The 23,962-nt window shown below is 40.3% G+C and overlaps 3 protein-coding genes across 3 annotated transcripts; all 3 read right to left on the reverse strand.

The window, feature by feature from the left end:
* Nucleotides 1-565: 565 nt before the first annotated feature.
* LOC120544289 (olfactory receptor 146-like) lies at nt 566-1,510 on the reverse strand. The gene has a single exon (XM_039777925.1). The coding sequence runs from the start codon at nt 1,508-1,510 to the stop codon at nt 566-568; it is 945 nt and encodes a 314-aa protein (XP_039633859.1).
* Nucleotides 1,511-10,260: 8,750 nt separating this feature from the next.
* Nucleotides 10,261-11,205, reverse strand: LOC120544290 (olfactory receptor 148-like). Its single transcript, XM_039777926.1, has one exon. It carries the CDS (start codon nt 11,203-11,205, stop codon nt 10,261-10,263), a length of 945 nt encoding a protein of 314 aa, XP_039633860.1.
* Nucleotides 11,206-18,603: 7,398 nt separating this feature from the next.
* Nucleotides 18,604-19,539, reverse strand: LOC120544291 (olfactory receptor 8U1-like). Its single transcript, XM_039777927.1, has one exon. The coding sequence runs from the start codon at nt 19,537-19,539 to the stop codon at nt 18,604-18,606; it is 936 nt and encodes a 311-aa protein (XP_039633861.1).
* Between the last annotated feature and the right edge of the window lie 4,423 nt (nt 19,540-23,962).

Here is a 23,962-nt window from a genome sequence, read left to right on the forward strand (position 1 = left end):
TTCTGATTTGTTAAAATGTTATCAGTTTGTACTTTGTACTTGAATTTGGATCACAAATTCGTCTCCTACCGATCAAAACGAGTCATCGAGAAAAGCAATTATTTTGCACTTTACATTTTGCAAGTAAAGTATTATTTTTAATAGTTTTACTTCCCAGAGTTCACTACCCGGGGAAAAAACTAAATAATTTCACCACGTAAACGGGTGTTTTAAATCAAACCCCAATCTTTTCCGTAATCTTAGTCGTTTTGGTGTCTAAACTTAAGTGTTGCGGTCACGATTTTTTGGTTAAAGTCAAGTGCCACGGTCGCTAAAATGACTGGCACCTCACTGTGCTCTATAGCCAGCGTCACATGACCAGCCCGCGGTGGCCTAATTTCGTAGCATATCATATGAAATGGTGTGCATACATTTTCACCTAAAAAGGCAAATTTACCAAAAATATATTTATATTACACAAATTAAACTTTTAAATCCAAGTTTAATTCTGTAAATTCATTTCTTAAAGTAGAGAAAATTATTTTTCACATGTGCAAATATCCTTCATTAAACAAACAGCTGTATTTCACTTCTTTCCAGCCCCTTTACTGTTGCAAAACAAAGTGATGATCCTCTGCTTGATCTCTTTAATTTGCAGCCCGTAGATAACGGCGTTGAACGCCGGCAGAGTCACTTCGCATAACACCGATACCACTTTCCTGTAGTCCGCCGTCCGAGGGAATCGGTGCAGGGCGATGATGACGGCGGCTGACACAAACAGGAAGACGTACACGGCCAGGTGGGTGGAACAGGTCTGCAGCGCTTTGCTGTTCAAAGCTTTGTTCTTACTACGCACACACACCGCCGCAATATTCAGGTAGGTGATCGAGACGCAGCAGACGGAAAAGCCGAGCAGGAGCACCGTGTAGCCGATGCCGACGATGTTGTTGACAGTAACGTTTTCACAGGAGAGGTTGAACAAGGAGGCGTTGTCGCAGAACGGGTTGGGTATAACCCGCCTGCAGCGTGACAAACGGATGCTGAGTCCCACGAGCGTAGACGCAATCAACAAAGACACCGCCCACGCCGACACCGACAGCTTCACCACCATCCCGTTGGTCATGACAGAGGCGTACCGCAGCGGGTTGCAGATGGCCATGTAGCGATCGAAAGCCATGATAATAAGAACAGTATGAGTGGTGGCCGCGTAGAGGTGAACACAGAAGGCCTGGATGGCGCAGTGGACGTAACGAATGTACCGCTCTGAATGTGGAATGAAAATATCTCGGAGTACATGCGGCGTGACAATCGTTGCCCCAAAAATGTCATTGATGCTCATGTTGCAGAAGAGCAGATACATGGGCTGATGGAGGCTCCTGCTCGTGAAGATCAGCGTGACCAAACTGATATTGGACACCAATGCAAAGACGTAGATGAGGAGGAGGATGATGAAAGCAGGAATGTTGGACTGGGGGGAGATGTTTAACCCCTCCAGGAGCAGGATGTCCTCGTTTAAAGTCTGGTTCTCCATATCTGTGTAAAACTGCACAAGTGCAGCGTTTTCCCCAGATTTGTGACAGGGTTATGTGCAATAAAGAACATGTAATTTCACATCATTTTGAACCAATATTATTAGCTGATTGTGTACAAAAAGTTGGGAAAGCTAGAGCAGATAACAAAAAGTTTAATGTCTGGTTTTACATATCTGTGTAAACTGCAGGAGTTCCCCCTCTCTCCCCTTTTCCTATTGTCAGCTCAAATAAAGGCCAAAAAATGTCCAAAATATAACCTTAAAAAAAGAAGAAACTACATCGTTTTCCCTAGATGTGAGGAAGGCCTAGGTGCACATACTTGGCCAAGTTTTTTCAATAAAAAAAAAAATTAAAATTCATGCAATTTCGAGTATGCAAGTCTATGCACCAATCTGATGCTGCATAATTAAGCCTGGAAAAAGATCATACATTTAAAGTAGTATACTTGTTTAGTTTTTTTTCCATTATGACTGATTGCCTTTCAACTTTAACTTTGTTATCCCGAAGGAAATGTAATCTGCAACAGGCATCAAATCACATCAAGGTCCATGACAAACATACATTATTAACAGCAACAAAATACAGAAAGATTTCACACCACAAATGAAAGCAAAAAACAAACTAAAAACATTAGAAACAAGCACAGTAAATTATACATGTTATGTTAAATGAAGTGCTGTGAAAGGGTAAGAAAGGGTTAGAAAAGTACCAATGAATGGAATCAAGTAAGAAATAATGCATCCAAGCTATCTCTCAAGGCTAAAAATACAAGCAAAGCAACTTAGTGAAGAAGACAAAACTAGATAATAAAAGCAAGTTTTACGGCATTCATGTTTTAAAAGAGTTATTACCCAAACCAGACCGTACAACTATTAAAGCAATCATATCATATCCACACAGGTTATATTAGGGTTATACTTATATTATTTTAAATGCACCGGTATCGGATCGTTACTCCGTATCGACAGATACGCAACATCAGGTGTCAGAATCTGTATCCGGAAAGGAACAAATTGAGTCAGAACATCTCTAGTTTTGATTCTCTCCACTTTAGTTTTACTTTCATTCCGTGTAGATGAAGTGGCCCAAAAACATAGGCTTGGGTGATTCGCCTAAAAGCCTGAAAATGTTAGGGGAAACCCTGCGAGTCTCTGTGAAATAACAACAAAGATTCTTACATGAATGACAGCTGCAATGCAAACAGCTGCAGATCAGTTATCATCCAGACTTGACCGAGTTTCTTCATCTGTGTGATTAAAATCTGTGTTTCTGTAATTAGTTATAAGTCACATCTTGCACTAAACCATTCAGCTTTTTCCTCTTGTTGTTTAAACAGTTATTTCCTCTCAATATGTTCGTGTTTATGTATGCTACATCCACCAAGGCAAATTTCTTTCAAGCGTTGCTTACTTGGCAATAAATCCTTTCCTGATTCTGATTGTGAAAATGATCCCAACGATTTCCATTCAGTGAGTTATACACATTTTACATTTGTGAAGAAAACAAACCACTGGATTAAAAAAAGCTACAGGTTAGATAGGAAACAGTTCTCATGAAGATGACTACAAGACAAAATATTGATAATTAGGTAGGAGAAAAAGAAAAAGACAGGGTACACAGAAACGTATGTAACCTTAAACCCCTCCAGTTAGAGGTTAAATCTGTTGTAGGTGTAGTTTTCCATCAACCTGAAACAAAAGACACAAAAGAGAATGCTGATTTTTCACATAAGTCATAAGATCTTTCAATACAACATCTGTGAATGTAAACCAAGGAGAGATTTTAAATAGTTAAGTGATAAGATAATTAAAAGCATTTCAATATTATCTTAATTTCTCTTGGCTTGCCTGCAGTCATCAAACACTCACTGGCCAACCTTCTGCCAGAAGTCCACAACCTCTGTCTCAGTTTTATAACAGATGTAGGTAAGGGTGACGTCACATCAAGTCGTCAAACTGGTAGCCATGGGCAACACTGCTGAACTAATGGATTGAGGTTGGCACTGTTTTTTGTCTTTGTTTTTTTTTTCACAGTGAAGCACAAACACCCTTTATGTATTTTTTATTGGCAGAAAAAGCATATAAAAAGCCTTGGTATAGTATATTATCTTCTGGAAAAACCAGGGGGGAAAAACAGGGAAAAATCAAGGAACATAGGCACTCCTGGCCAAACTGGGGTACATTAAGGAATGCCATGAAACATAACATCTCTCATGGCAACGTCCATAACTAAATTGTGTCATGAAGGGGCTAAAGGGACTCACAAACCTCTTTCTAACACCATATATCCTTTACTCTCCTCCCAGGGGCGTAGCACAAAATTCTGGGCCCTGTAGAAAGGCATTTTCTATCGGCCTCTCCCCGCATCCACAGCTATTCATTCTAGCATCTTTTTGGGCCCTCCTCACATGAGGGCCCTGGGTACTGAGTCCCCTTTTCCCCACCAGTCCGACACTCCTGCTCTCTACACTGAAAATTGCTCAGCACCCTGGGGTGGACAGCGTACCTTCTCTTTGTGTATGTACCTTCTCTTCTGATGCATTAAAGACAGTTGTTGACCAACTCTCTTGGTAGTCAAAGGCAAGACCCGTTATGGAGAGTGACCTGCTGTAGCTCATGTTAATATCATCCCCCCATCACCTTTGAGAAGTCAAAGAAAAACATTACCCAGGTAGCATCCACTTTGTCCAAAATATAATGGTTATGAAACGATCAGATCACGTTTGTTTTGTGGTTCCTATCCTATCATCTACTGGTTTGACCTTTTGTGAGTTGATTATGGAAACAGTTATGAGTTCGGAGAACAAAGTGACATGAAGCAGGGTTAAGTGCACAACGTTCTAAAGGTTTAAGGAGACACGCAATTATATTTAAATTTTCTTACCTTTCCTTAATTACACGAGTCTATAGATAAGAAAGAGGCTTCAGAGGAAAGGAGGATTCGTCCAAACATCCTTGAGAGGGATGACTTCACATCCTGCCCTTATAGTCAAGTTTCCAGAATAGTTCAGAATAGATTTACAGCCCCAAATTGTCCCAAGTGTGTACCCCTAAACCTTAAGTTAGGCTGCATGTTCTTAGCGTGCTTGGTTGTTCTTTGGCAAATATCTGACTCTTTTGGCAAAACGTTTGTTCAGTTGTTGTTCAGTCTGGGACCGTCTGGGACCAGCATTTGGCCCAAATCACTGCTCTTTTCCAGCATTTCTTGAGCGCACAGGCATCCTGCTGCTGTCACATGTTCGTGAGTGATGACTTTAGTTTCTGCTTCCAGAAGTTTGGCTTTAAGAGTCATGACACATTTCTGATGGAAGACTTGCAATATGTCCATTGGTCTAATTCAGGATACTGACATTATCCAGAATCTGAACCAAGAGGTTTAAAGTCAAGCTTATTTACAGCCCAAAATCAACCCAAGTCTTGACCCCCCAAAGCTTGGTTAGGCTGCTTGGTCTTTGGGTGCTGAGTTATTCTTCTGCAAACATCTGTCTCTTCTGGGAAAAAGAGATTGTCTCTTGTTCGACATCTGGGCCAGGTCTCAGGCAAAATCACAGCTCTTTTTCAGCTTTTCTTAAGCCTTTGTCTCCTGAACTGGTTTCTCAGTCTCTGCCTGAGCCAGTCTCTCAAAGGTCTCTTGTAGAATCTGGTACTCTCCGGGCCTTTTTGGGGGACCAAGCCCGAGGGGGCTGGGAATCCACAGATCCAGTGGAGCTGTGGAACCCTATTGCTTTGCTAAGGATTATTTTTCTGTTGATAAAACTGATGCTACAGCCTAAATTGTACATGGTGGGGGGGGGGGAACCACTTTCAGGATTGGTCCAGATCCCTGCAAGAACCTCAGACAAAAAAAATGCCACATCAACCACTAGTTGGGGCTATAGCAGAAAAAACGTGTTTGGCCTTATAACTCAAACTGTACATTGCATCACACATGATTTAGGCCACGCCCATTTCTGCCTATACTTTTACATGTGAAAAATCGCAATTTATCATAAACTTACTTTTTCTAACTCCTCCTAGACCGTGCGACAAATCTGCACTAAACTTGGTACGTAGCATCTCCAGACCAACCTGACAAAAAGATATCAAAAGACTTTTTATTGGATAAAAATTGCGCAAATTACGCACAAACAAATTTGTGTAGCTAGCTACGAAAACACAAACTTTGCCATATCTTGGCCAAAATAAATGCTATCAAAGCCAAACTTTTGATTCTTGTTTGCTATGACCTCTGGGCCTACAAAACAAATAAAAATTTTTGGCCACAAGAACAAAATGTTTATATCTCATTAACAGCTAATCCAATTTTTATTTTCATGGTACCATCTAGGGCCACTCCTGAGGCCACCCCTATAGTGGGGTACTGATTGGTTAAAGTGGGCGTGGCCTATGGGACCCAGGTTTGGATTCACCACTTACACTAATGTGAGCAACTTCAAATGTATAGTGTTGTACAATAAACATTTACAATGGCTCATGGACCTAACTTACCAAAAATTACACATATGGACCACTAGGTGGCGCTATAATAACTCCCACATTACACATCGCACAGTAGAAAGCGTGTTCCTTGAATTGAGCTGAATCTGATGATATAGGTCACGCCCATTTCCGCTAAGAGGTTTTTTCGCAATATGGCGCAATGCACAAAAACTTTTTCTAACTCCTAGGCCATGCGACCGATCCATGCGACCGATCAGCATCTCCAGACCGACATGACCAAAAGTTATCAAAAGATTTTTGATACGTATAACTATGCGCAATTTACGACCAAACAAATTTTCATAGCTAGCTACAAAACACGAACTTTAGCATATCTCGGCCAAATTAAAAGGTATCAGAACAAAAGTTGGTATTATTGTTCGACATCCAACTCCGAGACTCTGGACCAAATTTGGTTAGGATTGGCCATTAGGGGGCGCTATAATGAACGTAGACACATTTTGGCAAATAATGCATTTAAATTGGACATTTGCAATTGATTGCAATTTCTCTGCCGTAGTAATTGCTATCAACACAAAACTTGTGATGCTTGTTTGGCATGCAACTCTGAGGCTCTGTACAGATTTTGGCGAAGATCGGCCATTAGAGGGTGCTATAATCAACGTAGACGAGTTTCGGCCCTTTTACTCAATCAATGTTGATGGCATATTTGCAACTGCAATGTACCACAGACCTTGCGGCTCAAACCTCTCGACATTTCCTGATGTTTGCCGCCCCACGTTCCGCTTTGGCACGCTCCCCAGGTCTTCGGGGGGGACTGGCGCCGGGAGGCTTGGACCCCGCCATAACTGCTTGCGTTTCTAGTTGCCTTTTGTTTTTTTGTCTGAGTCCTGTAATTCTTCTGCATCCCATTCTTCTAATCTCAGAAGTTCTGCAGGGAAAAACACAAGACTTTCATCAAGAAAACAGGTATTCGTGTCCAGGGAGTATTAGTAAAGGGGACAGGTGTATAACCCAAACCACAATCCTTTATCTTGACTAGTTGTTTTGTTGTGTAAACTTCATTGTCGTCACCGCAGGGCGGTCACCGGAGGCCTGTACTGTGAAGCAGGATTTGGCGTTAACGAGCTAACTTCAAGTTCAACCCAGGGTTTTCTGTATCACGAAGGTGGATCACTTGTTACCGGGTTCAATCGCCATGGTAACTTATACTGAACGCCTAACCTGGTCGGGAGCAGATTAAGTTGGAGATCAGAGATCAACCGGTGTTAAAGCACCGCCTACTGTCATCAATCAATACTCGATTGATAACGGCGTCACTGTTCTTTAGAAGACCAGTCAGAGCTTGGTGCGCGGAGAGAGATAGAGAGGGAGAGAGAGAGAGAGAGGGAGAGAGGGGGAGAAAGGGGTGTGCACATAAAAGTTAAAACATTTAGAGACCGACAACCCCGTTAGCATATTCCCTGATGGGTATATTTATCTACAGCGTCAGCTATTTTTTTTCCAGCTTTCCTCCTGTTATAGGAAGCAGCGACTGTATTGCGTTTAGCCTGCAAAACCGTGTCTGTGTTCTTCATATTTATGTAGAATTATAATTTCCTCTTCTTATATAAAATATGCGGCTCTGGTAGATGTTTGCGATTGGTCGTGCTGTACAAACACCGCCTCTTATATGTGATTGCGCGCGCCGCTGGATTGGGAAACCCTGGGTTGATTGAACTAGTTGTTTACCACCGTTGTAACACAGCTTATGAGGGAACGCGGTTGTTAGGTTAGGTGAAGCCGGGTAACTGAAAGAAATCCAGGGAATGTTGATCTTGATTAGTAGTACAGGCCTCTGTTGTCGGCTAAACTTAACAGCAACGGCCCCTGAAAGGATTGTAACCTCATAGTTCTCTGCGTCCGGCTCACAGTCACCTTTTGTGGGCTCTGTAATTTTTTATGATATCAAAGGAAAAGTTGTGCATGAAATTTTCGTACAATATACAAACCCGTTCATGAGAATGTACATGTTAAATGGCTACAATGCAGAGACAGAGCCTTGGGCCTTGGACCATTCACATACACTGGGCATATGCGTGCCAGTGTTAACAGGAAGCAGATTGTTTGACATTAATCTCTGGTTAAAAATTCATGGATGGATGAAAAGGTCTCCGTTTGTCCAGACTACAAAGCAATCCCGGAGTTTTCAAAATAAAAGAGGGGCATTGTTTCCAAGTGTCTCCATGTAAGGGGTTTGGATACACTGGAGATGTGTAGATGCAAAATATATTAGTTTTTAAATGAAAATATAGTGCAGATGTAGCCTCAGGGGGATTAGTCAGTCGGAGGACTGTGGGTGATGTTAAGCTCTGTTTTTATCTGGTGAAGAGAATGATTAAAGGGTTAGAAAGTTTTGTGCTCCTGAGCCATTTTACAAAAGGGAAACAGAAAACTGACTTGATTTGGATTAAAGGTCAAAAACAGACAAATGATGTTGTCAGATGATTGTTGTTGTAGTGTGGTCTGAGCCATGAGGCCTTCCCTACTGAGTAATGTCATGCAAATATGACCTCACTGTTTCACCACCAGTGTTTGTTTTCTGTTGTTGTGGTGACAATTTCTTAATGAGAAGGAACTCTGTAGGGAAGCTTCAGCTAACCCCCGACCTCCCAACGCAACACCAGCTGAACTTAATCAACAAACTTCTTTGTGGTGGAAAGTTTTTCTGTTCACACTCAACAGACATCATGAGATTACCAGGTGGCTTTGGTCACCCCTAGAAGGGTTTAATGTTAACATTTGCAAGACGTTAGGGTTATCCTCCACTTCATGGAGAACTCTTCCACAAAGCTGCGACAGAAAATAAAGAATACGTTTGTCTCACAAGATGCTGAAAATTCATTAAAACATTACACACGTATGAGAAAACACAACCTCCTTCCACCTCAGACCAGAAGTGAAACTGCAAACACTTTTATTCGGCCCTCAGCTGCGCGTCACACGCTGACAGGTCACCTTTTGTTTGGCACCCATTGATACTGAGCATGTGTATCTCCTGTATGTTGTTTTTGATTTAAGACATTGGCATAGAGAGTGGGCACCAAAAGTAAAGAAGTAAGTTAGTAAAGTTTATTTATAAATAAAAGACATGAGAATACAAATGAAAACATGAAATCAGGCAGCCATAAAAACCGTGCTCGATGGTGTTTCAAGCGCTGTGACCGTCGACTTCAAGGCACCTAACCCTAACCTTAAACCTAAACCTTTGTTTTAACCCAAACCTAACCCTAACCATTGCCTAATCCTAGTGCCTTCCAGGCAGCGCTGGATAGTCCTTCAACCAATCAGACCAACGATCCAGGTGACGTAGCAGCGACAACGTCATCAATGGGTTACTGCCTGCTGCGCTTCGGTGGCCGTCATGTTGAATGTAAACAAAAAGCTGCTTGCCGTCGCTGGGCTATTATCATCGTGTAAGCCCGCCTCAATGGTTGTGATTGGTGCCTCAATTTGGAAAAATTGGAAATGGGCTTGAATGGGCTCTTGGCCAGACTGACTTGCAGAGCAAATCTCAAATCTCAAAGTTCGTCAGGTCAGGTGATGTGTTTAGATTAGCGCAAAAATGGATGCTGAGGAGGTGAAATGGAGGCTGGCCACTGGGGATTACGTTTTAGTTGCACCGGCAAAGAAAGCAAAGTCTGAGGTGTGGAAAAATTTTGACCATGTGCATAATGAGAATAATGAGCCAGTGGGTTATGTGAAATGCAAAAGATGCAACATTCTGTTAAAGTACGACAGGAAACGACAGGGAATTCGTTGCTGATAAGGCATGTTGGCCTAGAGTGCTGAGATGTTATGATGTTATAGAAGACTTAGTTTATTTCTTTGTTCCAACTTTCAAGTGGCCTTTAGCCTACATTAGTCATGAATAAATTATGTTAAAAATGCATAAATGACTCTTGACAAAAGGCAAAAGAGCTGCGTGCGCACATTTTAATAATGTCAGGCTGTAAACGGGCTAGGGCTTTTAAAAAGCTGTCAATCAAAATGTACTCCATAGGCTCGGGCCTTGTCGGGCCAAACTTTAAAGGCCCGATTACAGCTCTACGTCACATGACCGGCCCGTGGTGGCCTAATTTCGTAGGATATCATATGAAATGGTATGAACACGTTTTCAACTAAAAAAGCAAATTTACCACAAATATATTTATATTTCACAAATTAAACTTTTAAATCCAAGTTTAATTCTGTAAATACATTTCTTAAAGTAGAGAAAATTAGATGTTACATGTGCAAATTTCCTTCATTAAACATTAAACAGCTGTATTTCATTTCTTTCCAGCCCCTTTAATGTTGTGAAACAAAGTGATGATCCTCTGCTTGATCTCTTTAATTTGCAGCCCGTAGATAACGGCGTTGAACGCCGGCAGAGTCGCTTCACATAACACCGAAACCACTTTCCTGTAGTCCGCCGTCCGAGGGAATCGGTGCAGGGCGATGATGACGGCGGCTGACACCAGCAGGAAGACGTACACGGCCAGGTGGGTGGAACAGGTCTGCAGCGCTTTGCTGTTCAAAGCTTTGTTCTTACTACGCACACACACCGCCGCAATATTCAGGTAGGTGATCGAGACGCAGCAGACGGAAAAGCCGAGCAGGAGCACCGTGTAGCCGATGCCGACGATGTTGTTCACAGTAACGTTTTCACAGGAGAGGTTGAACAAGGAGGCGTTGTCGCAGAACGGGTTGGGTATAACCCGCCTGCAGCGCGACAAACGGACGCTGAGGCCCACGAGTATCGACACACTCAAGAAAGACACCGCCCACGCTGACACAGACAGCTTCACCACCATCCCGTTGGTCATGACGGAAGCATATCGTAGCGGGTTGCAGATGGCCATGTAGCGATCGAAAGCCATGATAATAAGAACAGTATGAGTGGTGGATGCGTAGAGGTGAACGCAGAAGGCCTGGACCGCGCAGTGGACGTAACGAATGTACCGCTCTGAATGTGGAATGAAAATATCTCGGAGTACATGCGGCGTGACAATCGTCGCCCCAAAAATGTCATTGATGCTCATGTTGCAGAAGAGCAGATACATGGGCTGATGGAGGCTCCTGCTTGTGAAGATCACCGTGACCAAACTGATGTTGGACACCAATGCAAAGACGTAGATGAGGAGGAGGAGGATGAAAGCAGGAATGTTGGACTGGGGGGAGATGTTTAACCCCTCCAGGAGCAGGATGTCCTCGTTTAATGTCTGGTTCTCCATATCTGTGTAAAACTGCACAAGTGCAGCGTTTTCCCCAGATTTGTGACAGGGTTAGGTGCAATAAAGAACATGCAATTTCACATCATTTTGAACCAATATTATTAGCTGACTGTGTACAAAACATTGAAAAAGCTAGAGCAGATAACAACAAGTTTAAGGTTTGGTTTTCCATGTCTGTGTAAACTGCAGGGGTTCCCCCTCTCTCTCCTTTTTCTGTTGTCAGCTCAAATAAAGGCCAAAAAATGTCCAAAATATAACCTTAAAAAAAAGAAGAAACTGCATCCTTTCCCCTAGATTTGTGGAAGGGCTCAGTGCACATATTTAGCCATGGGTTTTGGAGGAAAATGTTAAGTTTTTTCAATAAAAAAACATGCAATTTCGAGTACGCAATTCTATGCACCAATCTAATGCTATGTAATTAAGCCTGGAAAAAATATATATATTTAAAGTAGCATATTTGTTTTTGTTTTTCCCGTTATGACTGATTGCTCTTCAACTTTAACTTTGTTATCCCGAAGGAAATGTAATCTGCAGCAGGCATCAAATCACATCAAGGTCCATGACAAACATACATTATTAACAACAGCAACAAAATACAGAAAGATTCCACACCACTAATTAAAACAAGGTACAATTACCACACTGAACAAGAAGCTAAAAAACAAACTAAAAACATGAGAAACAGCACAGTAAATTATACATGTTATGTTAAATAAAGTGCTGTGAAAGGGTAAGAAAGGGTTAGAAAAGTAGAAATGAATGGACTCGAGAAATGAATAATCCAAGCTATCTTGCAAGGATCCAAATAAAAGTGAAGCAACTTAGTGAAGAAGGGTTAGGGTTAGAAAGGGTTAGGGAGGTTTGGGTTCGGGGTTAGGGTTAGGGTTAGAAAAGTTCAAATGAATGGAATAAAGAAAGAAATAATGAATCCAAGCTATCTCTCAAAGATACAAATACAAGCAAAGCAACTTAGTGAAAAGACAAAACTAGATAATAAAAGCAAGTTTTACGGCATTCATGTTTTAAAACAGTTATTACCCAAACCAGACCGTACAACAATTAAAGCAATCATATCATATCCACACAGGTTATATTAGGGTTATACTTATATTATTTTAAATGCACTGGTATCGGATCGTTACTCCGTATCGACCGATACGCAAGTTTAGGTGTCAGAAACTGTATCGGGAAAGGAAGAAATTGAGTCAGAACATCTCTAGTTTTGATTCTCTCCACTTTAGTTTTACTTTCATTCGGTGTAGATGAAGTGGCCCAAAAACATAGGCTCGGTTGATTCGCCTAAAAGCCTGAAAATGTTAGGGGAAACCCTGCGAGTCTCTTTGAAATATCAACAAAGATTCTTACATGAATGAAAGCTGCAATGCAAACAGCTGCAGATCAGTTATCATCCAGACTTGACCGAGTTTCTTCATCTGTGTGATTAAAATCTGTGTTTCTGTAATTAGTTATAAGTCATATCTTACACTAAACCATTCAGCTTTTTTGTCTTGTTGTTTAAACAGCTATTCAACAGTTATTTCCTTCCGATATGTTCATGTTTATATATGCTACATCCACCAAGGGAAATTCCTTGCAAGCTTTACTTACTTGGCAATAAATCCTTTTCTGATTCTGCTTGTGAAAATGATCCCAACGATTTCCATTCAGTGAGTTATACACATTTTACATTTGTGAAGAAAACAAACCACTGGATAAAAAGTGACACAAAGCTACAGGTTAGATAAGAAACAGTTCTCATTAAGACTACAAGCCAAAATATTTAAATTTTTTTTGACATTTTTAACATTTTTTTACATGTCAACATTAGTCAACCTAACTGAGAGAAACATTTCAACATAGCTGGAGAAGTAAATCTAAATGTAAAGACTTAACTTTTCCCCACGTCTCACATTTTGTTTCTTAAGAGCGGATTGAATCGTCCACTTCAGTAAGGACTCACTGTCAAATTTACAAGCAAAAGAAGGATACATCTGTCAACATTAATGTTTCTGCTGCTTTGGAAAAAAAAGCCAGGTATTGCAAAGGTACATTCACATACTTTTTACTGCTGTAGAGTGTGCAGTGTGTTTGTTGGCATTACCTTGTAATCCTCCCCGTACCAGAACTGAAACAACAGGAACACTTTTATGTAGTGCGTTAGAGGCCTACAGGTGACGCATCACACGCACAGGTTGTCTGTCACTTGGCAACCACTCATCTTCTGTGTATCTAAAGAAACTTTTTCAGTTTAGCCAATGTAAAGGCCTACACCTACAGTACCTCTCTCCCATAGCTTAAGAGAGTTATTTGTTCTTTTTAGGGCTGCAACTATTTATTATTCTCATAGTCCAATAATGTGTGGATTCTTTTCTAGATGAATGGATTAGTTGTTTCATCTCTAACATGTCAGAAAATGGTGGGAAATGCCAATCAGTGTTTCCCAAAGCCCAAGATCAAAGTGAAGCTTAACTATTGTAACACAAGGTGGGGAATTTGTCTTGAGCACTTAACCCATGCTGCTGCAATAAAAAAACAAAACACAGAAACAAACATGTACAACATGATACAAAACCCTAATGCTGTCACTCAGTGCAAATAGTTAAACATTACTCAGAAAATAAATAATAAACCACAAGCCCAAGATGAGGTCCTCAAATGTGTTGTTTTGTCCACAACTTGAAGATATTCAGTTTACTGTCCCAGAGGAGAGAAGAAACTAGAAAATATTCAAATTTAACAAGCTGACATCACACAAGTTTCATGAAAAATGATTCAAACCAATTAATCAATTATCAAAATACTTAGTTAGCGATTAATTTACAATTGAAATGTCTTGGATAACAAAATGACAGTTAATCACCTCAATTTTAAATGTTAAGCTACATACATTCAACTTAGGTACTCTGTTTTTTGGGGTCAGCCCAATGTTCCCACAGCCCTATGTTCCTACAGCCCTATGTTCCCACAGCCCAATGTTCCCACAGCCTTAAGATAAGTCTGGTCACGCTGATCTTCACGAGCACGAGCCTCCATCAGCCCATGTATCTGCTCTTCTGCAACATGAGCATCAATGACATTTTTGGGGCGACGATTGTCATGCTGTACGTATTCCGAGATATTTTCATTCCACATTCAGAGCGGTACATTCGTTACGTCCACTGCGCTGTCCAGGCCTTCTGCGTTCACCTCTATGTGGCCACCACTCATACTGTTTTTATTATCATGGCTTTCGATCGCTACATGGCCATCTGCAACCCCCTGCGGTACGCCTCCATCATGACCAACAGGATGGTGGTGAAGCTGTCGGTGTCGGTTTGGGTGTTGATTGCATCGGTGCTCGTGGGCCTCAGCATGCGTTTGTCGCGTGGCAGGCGGGTTACACCCACCTGGCCGTGTACGTCTTCCTGTTTGTGTCAGCCACCGTCATCATCGCCCTGCACCGATTCCCTCGGACGGCGGACTACAGGAAAGTGGCGTCTTTGTTATGCGAAGCGACTCTACCGGCGTTCAACGCCATTATCTACGGGCTGCAAATTAAAGAGATCAAGCAGAGGATCATCACTTTGTTTCGCAACAGTAAAGGGGCTAGAAGGAAGTGAAATACAGCTGTTTAATGAAGGATATTTGCACATGTAAAAACTATTTTTTTCTACTTTTAACACTTGTGTTGTGTTCCAATAGACCATGAGCTTGTTGTCCTTCTGGGTCAAAATTGCAAATGAACTTTTCTTTGACGCTTTTTGAGACGTTTTTCTCACTTTTTTCAACGCTTTTTAAAAACTTGGTCAATAAACATAATTTAAATAACATAATACCTATTTTTTTGTTTAAAAAACTGAAATTGTGGAAATATTTGACTGACAGTTAAGATCAGAGGATGTTGAATGGATCACAGTTTATTTCAAATGCTATAAAATTGGAGGAAAAAAAACACCCACAATTCAATGAAAGTAATCATTAATTCTACCTGCCAAGAATGTTACATGGAATTCCATACAACTTAGATCCACAGATTCATGTTATTTTGGGGCAATTTGGTTCAAAGAAACAAGAAACAAGATTTTATTTTTGTATTTACTTATGGTTTACACCTCATTATCATTTCATTTGATTCTGGTAGTCCATAAAGGAACTTTCATAGTTTTTTCATATGTTCAAAATGTTGCATTCATCCTCTACTATAATAATAAATACATATATTCATTGTTATCCAGTGAAATTACTGATTTAGCGGGGCGGGGGGGGGGTGTTAACACTTTTGCAAGGTACTGTATCCGTGTCACATTCTCATTAGTTGCTGAGCTAGCCTGGCTGACACGAGACCCTTCTCAGTTGTAACTGAGAGTGGGTCTGGGGAAGGTTCATTCACTGCCCATTTCCAAAGGAACGTCACCAACGGACGCCGCTCATATGCCTCTGGGAGAAATTGGATAGTCCTTCAACCAATCAGACTAATGACCCGGGTGATGTAGCAGCGACAGTGTTATCAATGGGTTGCTGCCGCTTTGGTGGCCCTCATGTTGAATGTAAACAAGAAGCTGCTCGCCGTCGCTGCGTTATCGTCATCGTGTAAAGCCACCTCAACGGTTGTGATTGGTGCCTCGATTTGGAAAAATTGGAAATGGGCTTGAATGGGCTCTTGGCCAGACTGACTTGCAGAGCAAATCTCAAATTTGCCGGATATTCGTCAGGGTTTTCCCAGGCTAGAGAACTGCCTTTTTCCACTTCAAAAAAATTGCCCGTCTCTGCCCATCACTTACATTCTCTGCTGCCAAAATTTTTATCCATGCCTTCATTACTTCCAGAATTGATGACTGCAGTAGCATTCTATAAGGTTCAACATCCAAAGTCCTTAATAAATAAACTTCAATAGATCCAGCAGTCTGCTGCTCATCTGATCACCCATTCACGCTCACATGTCCACATCACTCCGGTCCTCCAGAACCTCCACTGGCTCTCTGTCCCACAAAGAATACAATTCAAAGTCCTTCTCCTCATTCACAAAGACCTTTAAAACAAAGGCCCCCTCCTATCTCACTGACCTGCTTCACCACCACACTCCTTCCCGCAGCCTCCGCTCCTCTGATGCCAGCCTACTGTCGCCATAAATGATGACCAAACACTGGACCTGGGACGACAGCCCCTTACTAGCTTAATAGCTAGTAGCTTAATAGCTGCAAAATACTTTTGCTGGTTTATAAATTACTAAACGGTTTAGGGCCAAAATACATTTCTGATCTGCTAGTAAACTATGAACCACCCAGACCTCTCAGGTCGTCTGGGACAGGTCTGCTTGCTGTCCCCAGAATCAGAACTAAACAGGGCGAAGCGGCGTTAAGTTTTTAAGCTCCACACATCTGGAACAAACTTCCAGATAACTGCAGGTCTGCCGCAAATCTTCTTTCAAAACAAGGCTGAAGAACTTTCTTTTTGATGTTGCCTTTCTTTAATGTCTTGTACTGCACTGTGAATTTTATTCTCGTATTTTATCTGTTTTTAATTTTGTATTCATTTTTAACTGCTCTTTGTTTTATGTAAAGCTATTTGAATTGCCCTGTTGCTGAAATGTGCTATATAAATAAAGCTGCCTTGCACCAATCTGTCCATGTTCAAACCACATGTAATGCACAGTACATTGTACTGAGTGAATTGTCATAGTATGTGCATTTCCCTTTAAAATACTATAAAGTGATCAGTGTATGTGTACTCAGGACATCTTGGCCTCCGCTTTGATTTTAACTTCAGTTTCCTAGTCTCTTGTGAGTTCAATTTTGGGGGCTCGTCCGAAATCAATACGACACGTAACCGGCTGTAATGTTTATGTATTCCAGATGATTTTCATCAGTGCACCACATTGACTGCTGCGGTTTATTTTTAACTTCATGGTATTTCAATACTAAATTGCTGGAGTGACCACTTAATTCAAACTAACAAAACTAAGATAATAAAAATATTAATATTGAAAACGACTGAATAACAATACAATTTCTATATATTTTTTTAAAGATTATTTTTTGCCTTTATTTTGATACAAACAGCTGAAGACATGAAAGAGAGAGAGGGGGGAATGACATGCCACAGATTGGAGTCAAACCCGGGTCCGCTGGGTCTAGGAGTTAACCTCTATATATGAGCACCTGCTCTACCAAATGAGCTATCCTGGCACCCTCAATTTCCACATTTTAAAGAAATATATTTTATGTTTTCACATACAATACTGAAAATAAATTTCTTAAATTTAAAATTAGATTTTACAGATGTAAAGATCTTTCATGATACATTACAAGCCACAAAATGTACATTTCATTCAAATTAAAGATACAAACTAAATTTGTATTATAGAAAATTACTGTATTTTTGAAGTCTTTTACAGTTATTTTACAGGATTCTTTGTCACCCCAGCTGACAAAATATTATCGTTTTTTTACAGTACCATGATTTCACAGATTATCTCAAATTAGAGCTGCAAAGATTTAGTTGTCAACTATTACATTAATCTGCAACTATCATCAGTTTGAGAATTTTTACGTTATGTTCTAGTTTCTTCTCTCTGACAGTAAACACAGCCCAGTCTCATGGCAGTTTTTGAAATGTTCACGTAATTTAATCTATTGATTTGTCTACAAGGACACGTTTATCTCGTTTCTTTCGTGATGGTCAGCACATTTTTTAAACTAATTTATTTCAATGGGAATCAACTTTCGTGATCACAGCACGATTCTTTGGAAAACCATACCAATGTAAAGTCAATGAGAAGATGACGTAGTATAAAAATCCGCATAGAGAGGTTGTTTGGGGTGGTAGATGGGTCAAACAACACAGGCCTTTCACCCAGGAGACTGGGGATCATGTCCCACATGTGATGTTTCCTAAACCCAACCGTCCCGTTCTTCTTTACCTAAACCCAACCGTCCCATTGTTGTCCCGCGTGTCATGGAAACGTAAGCTAAAACAGCAGTTATAGGGCTAAAAATGCCAATAATAGCAAAGCTGTATACAGCTTCTCTGCTGCAGCCCGACTGGCAGAAAGAATCGTGCTGTGATCACGAAAGATGCTTCCAATTGAAATACATTAGTTTAAAAAACGTGGTGACCATCACAATTTTTTTTTATAAACATGTCTGTGTACACATTTCACGAACTGCCGTGAGACTGGGTTGAAACTGAATATCTTTGAGTTGGGTACAAAAAAAAGACATTTGAGGATGTCAACTTTGACTTTGGGAAACACTGATCCACATTTGTCACCAATTTTCTGACATTTTAGGAACCAAACTAATCCATAGATAATCCATCTATCGAGAGAAAAATCCACCCAATAATCGACAATGAAAATTATTTAAAAAAAAGATACAAGTATAAAATATACAAGTAGAAGAGGACAAAACATGCAACATGTCAAGTTACTTTATTGATATGGAACAAAGTTTTAATCATCTGCCGGACCTCTTTATTTTGCAGACCGTAGATAGCAGCGTTCAGGGCCGGCAGGACAACGTGTCCCACGACGGACGCCGCTTTCCTGAGGTCGGCCAGAAGAGGGAAGCGGTGCAGGATCACAATGAGGAAGCCGGACACCATGAAGATGATGTATGCGACCAGATGAGTGGTGCAGGTCTGCAGTGCTTTGCTGTTCAGAGCTTTGTTTTTACTACTCAAACACACCATGGCGATCCTCAGGTAGGTGAGTGTTACGCTGCCGAGGGACGAGCCCAGCAGCACCACCGTGTAGCCGAGACCGTAGATATTATTGATGAGAATGCTTTCACAAGACAGTTTGAACAAGGACGCGTTGTCACAGAACGGGTTGAAGATAACTGACCTGCAGCGTGACAGGCGGATGCTAAGTCCCAAGAGAATCGCCACCAGCACGAAGATCGTTCCCCACGCTGCCACCGAAAGCAACACCACCATCCTGTTGGTCATGACAGCGGCGTACCGCAGCGGGTTGCAGATGGCCACGTAACGATCAAAAGCCATGATCATGAGCACCGTGTGAGAAGTACCCACATGGAGATGAACACAAAACGCCTGGACGGCACAGTCAATGTAATGAATGTACCGTTCTGAGTCTGAAATTAAAAGATCTTGGAGGACATGAGGTATAATTACTGTCGCCCCAAAGACATCGTTGATGCTCATGTTGCAGACGAGCAGATACATGGGCTGCTGGAGGCTCTTGCTCCGAAATATCAACACCACCAGGCCGATGTTGGACACCAAGATGAAGATGTAGATGAGGAGGAGGAAGATGAAGGTGGGTATTAAACCCTGGGAGGTTATGTTTAACCCCTCTAAGATTAGAATATCCCCAACAAAAGTGTCATTTTCCATTTCTGATTTGTTGCGTCAGGATAAAGACCGTATGTATAACTGCAGTTGTATGTATATGCAGTTATAGTAACAGAAAAGCAAAAAGATTTAACTGTGACTCTTTAAAAAAAACTCTAGGGCTTTCCTCGGCTGAAGTAATTGTCTTGATTTAAATCGACAGATCTGTAAAACTGAGTTTCTCCACAAGATCTCACTGTGACTCTTTAAAAGGTTAGAAAATGTTTGAGTTCCAGGAGATAGCCGTATGCTTTCCCCCGCCAATGTCAAATAATAAAGATAGCCAACAACATGAGTATAACTGAGTTCATCAATAAACCATTTCCATTAATTAGGGCTGTCATCAATTAAAACAAATCATAGTTGACTGACCGATTAGTTGATTTATTCGACAGATCTGGAAAAAAATTTGTTTATTTTCAACTTATATGATGTAAAAAACATACTCATTTAAACTCAAACAATGTTTTTTTTCTTATAAAGCATAAGTGAGAGAGAAGTAGGGCTGTGCTCGACTAAATAAAACTCTTCGTCAACTAACACTCGATTTTACAATTGTGTCGACTAAACGATTAGTTGATTTAATTGTCTGATCTGTAAAACTAAGTTTCTCCGTAAAGAATCAGGCTCAGCCCCACTTTAAATTTATAAAGCCAGAGATGTTTAAACATGTCTTGAAAGTGAGTAATTCTGCACGAAAGAAGCGTATAAAATGACTAAAGAAATTGTAGTCGAATAAGAACAAAACAACCAATTAATTGACTCAGGGGGAGCATGCCTATTATGTATGAAACTGAATTTACATAACAAACATACTTATATAAACCGTCACCTAACTTATTTTGTACTAACTTCTAAAAAATCTTTTCCTTAATCTAACCAAGTAGTTTTGTTTCAATTCACGTTAACCATATGGAAAATTCGTTCCCCTCAAAACAATGTTTACAAATGTAGTTTCTTTGTAGCGCAATTATTCAGGCGACAAAGTTGAAATACTTCACCATGAAAAAAGCATAAGTTATCACAGTGAACCTAAACATGTCTACATCACAATAACAATGACAGGCTGTAATGTGACACAGAATTGTGTTCTTCTGAACTGTTGTCATCATTAATTTGTTACAGAGGCATCCAACATCTTAAGTCACCGTGTTTGATTTTTCTCTCCATCAGGGTTGATTCACCTATATTACGACAAAACATTATTTCTTTGCTTATTTTAACCGTCACGTAACTTATTTTGTACTAACTTTTAAAAAATATTTTCCTTAATCAAACCATGTAGTTTTGTTTCATTTCAAAACATCACAGATGAACATGTCTCCATCACAATAACAATGACAAGCTGTAAAGTGAGGCAGAATTGTGTTCTTCTGAACTGTTATCATGAATTTGTTACAGACGCATCCAACACATTAAGTCACTGTCTGATTTTCTCCATCATTCACCTATATTACAAAAACAGCATTATTTCTTTGCTTAAAATGGCATTTAAAGATTTCCCAAATTGTCCCATGAACGGCTGTTTCCAGAAACAATGTCCCAGTTACACTAAAATAGAGCTTTCACTGGTAGAAATTCTCACTTAAGAAGACAAGTCAATTTGCTTTAACATTCGTCTATCCTGAAAGCCTTGAATCAGATTATGAAAAACGTCCAAAGAAACACTTTTGAAAGGGTAAAAAATCTAAGAAACTTCAGGTAGAGCAACAAAAGGTAGATCCCTCTCTGAGGACAGACAGATACATCGATGTTGAACGTCTCTGAGCTCCACAAACTAACTTTCATTCGAGAGAAGGCAGAAAAAGAGACACATATAAAACGTGACAAATAAGTCAATAACTGCTATATCATTTGGGTGAATCGACACTTTTAAAAAGCCTAAGTGGCAGGTTTTGTGCGCACAAGATTATATTTCTTTCTCAACACGTTATCCTCCAGTTCAGTGAGAACTCTTCTATAAAGCTGCGACAGAAAATGAAGAATACTTTCATTCACCTCTAATGCATTCAAGTGAAGGCAGAAACAAAAACATTGCAAATAAATCTATAACATGCAATATCATTTGGTTGAACTAACACTGTGAAAGAGCTTGAAGATAAGTCAAAAGTGCAATTTTTGTGCCCAGATTAGATTTCTTACTGAAACACGTTAGGGTTATCCTCCACTTCACGGAGAACTCTTCCACAAAGCTGCGACAGAAAATGAAGAATACATTCGTCTCACAAGATGCTGTAAATTCATTAAAACACAGATTGTATTACACACGTATGAGAAAACACAACCTCCCTCCACCTAAGACCAGACGTGAAACTGCAGACACTTTTATTCAGCACTCATCTGCAGCGTCACTCGCTGATAGGTCAATTTGTTGCCTGGCACCCATTGATACTGAGCATGTGTATCTTCTGTAGGTTGTTTTTAATTTAAGATAAGTTTATTTATATGGCACTTTTCACAATTGCTTCACAATAAAATGAAATACATAAAATAAAAGACATGAGAATACAAAGGAAAACATGAAATCAGACAGCCATTAAAAAGTTTAACTAAAGCCTGTTTAAATAACAAATAAAGAAGCTTTTATTTTATGAATAAGCTTTAATTCATTAGTCACATACAATCATATACGGTAAAATGTATTCAACCCATCCTAAGACAGACACATTGCAGCGTCTGGGGAACAACTTGGGGTTCATTGTCTCGCTAAAGGACACATTAGGCCTGTTGGACTTGAGCGACACCTCGTCTGTAAAGTGGACGGGAGCAGGTCAGCCCTATGTTCCCACAGCCCAATGGTCCCACAGCCCTATGTTCCCACATTTCTAAGATTTTTCTTAAAATTAGGCCCTATGTTAGGGTTACATTCCATTGCATCTGTATTCCATTGCTACTGGATAATAGGTTGGGTGTAATTGGCTACCAAATTGGGAGAACGGGGGATAAAATCAGATACACATAGGGCCTAATTTTGAAAAAATCTTTTAAGATGTGGGAACACAGGCACGTCCCCAACGGCAGCAGCAGGGGGCGGAGACAAAATGCTGTTGGCAAGTCAGACAGCTTACTGTCACAGTCACAGAAACATTCACATCCTGTTAGATCCCATTCTGATTTGTTAAAATGTTATCAGTTTGTACTATATATTCGAATTTGGATCGCAAATTCGGCTCCTAACGATCAAAACGGAGTATTCGAGAAAAGCAATTATTTTGCACTTTACATTGTGCAAGTATTATTTTTCCCAGAGTTCGCTAGACGGGGAAAAAACTAAATACTTTCACCACATAAACGGGTGTTTGACACCACATAAACGGGTGTTTGAAATCAAACCCCAATCCCCAATCTAATCTTAGTCGTTTTGGTGTCTAAACTTAAGTGTTGTAGTCACTTTTTTGTGGCTAAACTCAAATGCCATGGCCTCTAAAATGACAGATGACAGCTCACCGTGCTCTATAGTCACATTAGAGCTGAAGATCGTTGTCCGAACCTGTTTTTTAAACAAAAAAATAGGCATTATGTTATTTCAATTATGTTTATTGACCATGTATTTAAAAAAATTGTCAGAAAAAGTGACAAAAACATCTCAAGCGTAAAAAAAAAGTTCATTTGCAATTTTGACCCCGAAAGAGTCCACAGTCTACGGGAAGACAACACAAGTGTTAAAGTAGAAAAGAATTAGTTTTTACGTGTGCAAATATCCTTCATTAAACATTAAACAGCTGTATTTCACTTCTTTCCAGCCCACGGTGCTCGTGCTCGGCTTTTCTGTCGGCAGCGTCTCGATCACCTACCTGAATATTGCAGCGGTGTGTGTGCGCAGTAAGAACAAAGCTCTGAACAGCAAAGCGCTGCAGACCTGTTCCACCTACCTGGCCGTGTACGTCTTCCTGCTTGTGTCAGCCGCCGTCATCATCGCCCTGCACCGATTCCCTCGGACGGCGGACTACAGGAAAGTGGTGTCGGTGTTGTGCGAAGTGACTCTGCCGGCATTCAACGCCGTTATCTACGGGCTGCAAATTAAAGAGATCAAGCAGAGGATCATCACTCTGTTTCGCAACAGTAAAGGGGCTGGAAAGAAATTAAATACAGCTGTTTAATGAAGGATATTTGCACATGTAAAATCAAATTTTCTCTACTTTAACCCTTGTGTTGTCTTCCCATAGATCGTGAACTTGTTGTCCTTATGGGTCAAAATTGCAAATTAACTTTTTTTGGCTCTTTTTCCAATGTTTTTTGACAATTTTTGAAACATTTGTCACTTTTTTGTTCGCTTTTTTAAATACATGGTCAATAAACATAATTTAAATGACATAAATACCTATTTTCTTTAGTCTAAAAAACTGAAATTGTGGATTAAGATTAAGATAGTTAAGATCAGAGGATGCTAGAAAAAAAACACCCACAATTCAATAAAAGTAATCAT

Source organism: Perca fluviatilis, chromosome 16, assembly GCF_010015445.1.
Source record: "Perca fluviatilis chromosome 16, GENO_Pfluv_1.0, whole genome shotgun sequence".
NCBI classification, from domain to species: Eukaryota; Metazoa; Chordata; class Actinopteri; order Perciformes; family Percidae; genus Perca; species Perca fluviatilis.

Coding starts and splice junctions, on each gene's coding strand:
- LOC120544289 (XM_039777925.1), bottom strand. CDS start 1,510: ATGGAGAACCAGACTTTAAACGAGGACATCCTGCTCCTGGAGGGGTTA.
- LOC120544290 (XM_039777926.1), bottom strand. CDS start 11,205: ATGGAGAACCAGACATTAAACGAGGACATCCTGCTCCTGGAGGGGTTA.
- LOC120544291 (XM_039777927.1), bottom strand. CDS start 19,539: ATGGAAAATGACACTTTTGTTGGGGATATTCTAATCTTAGAGGGGTTA.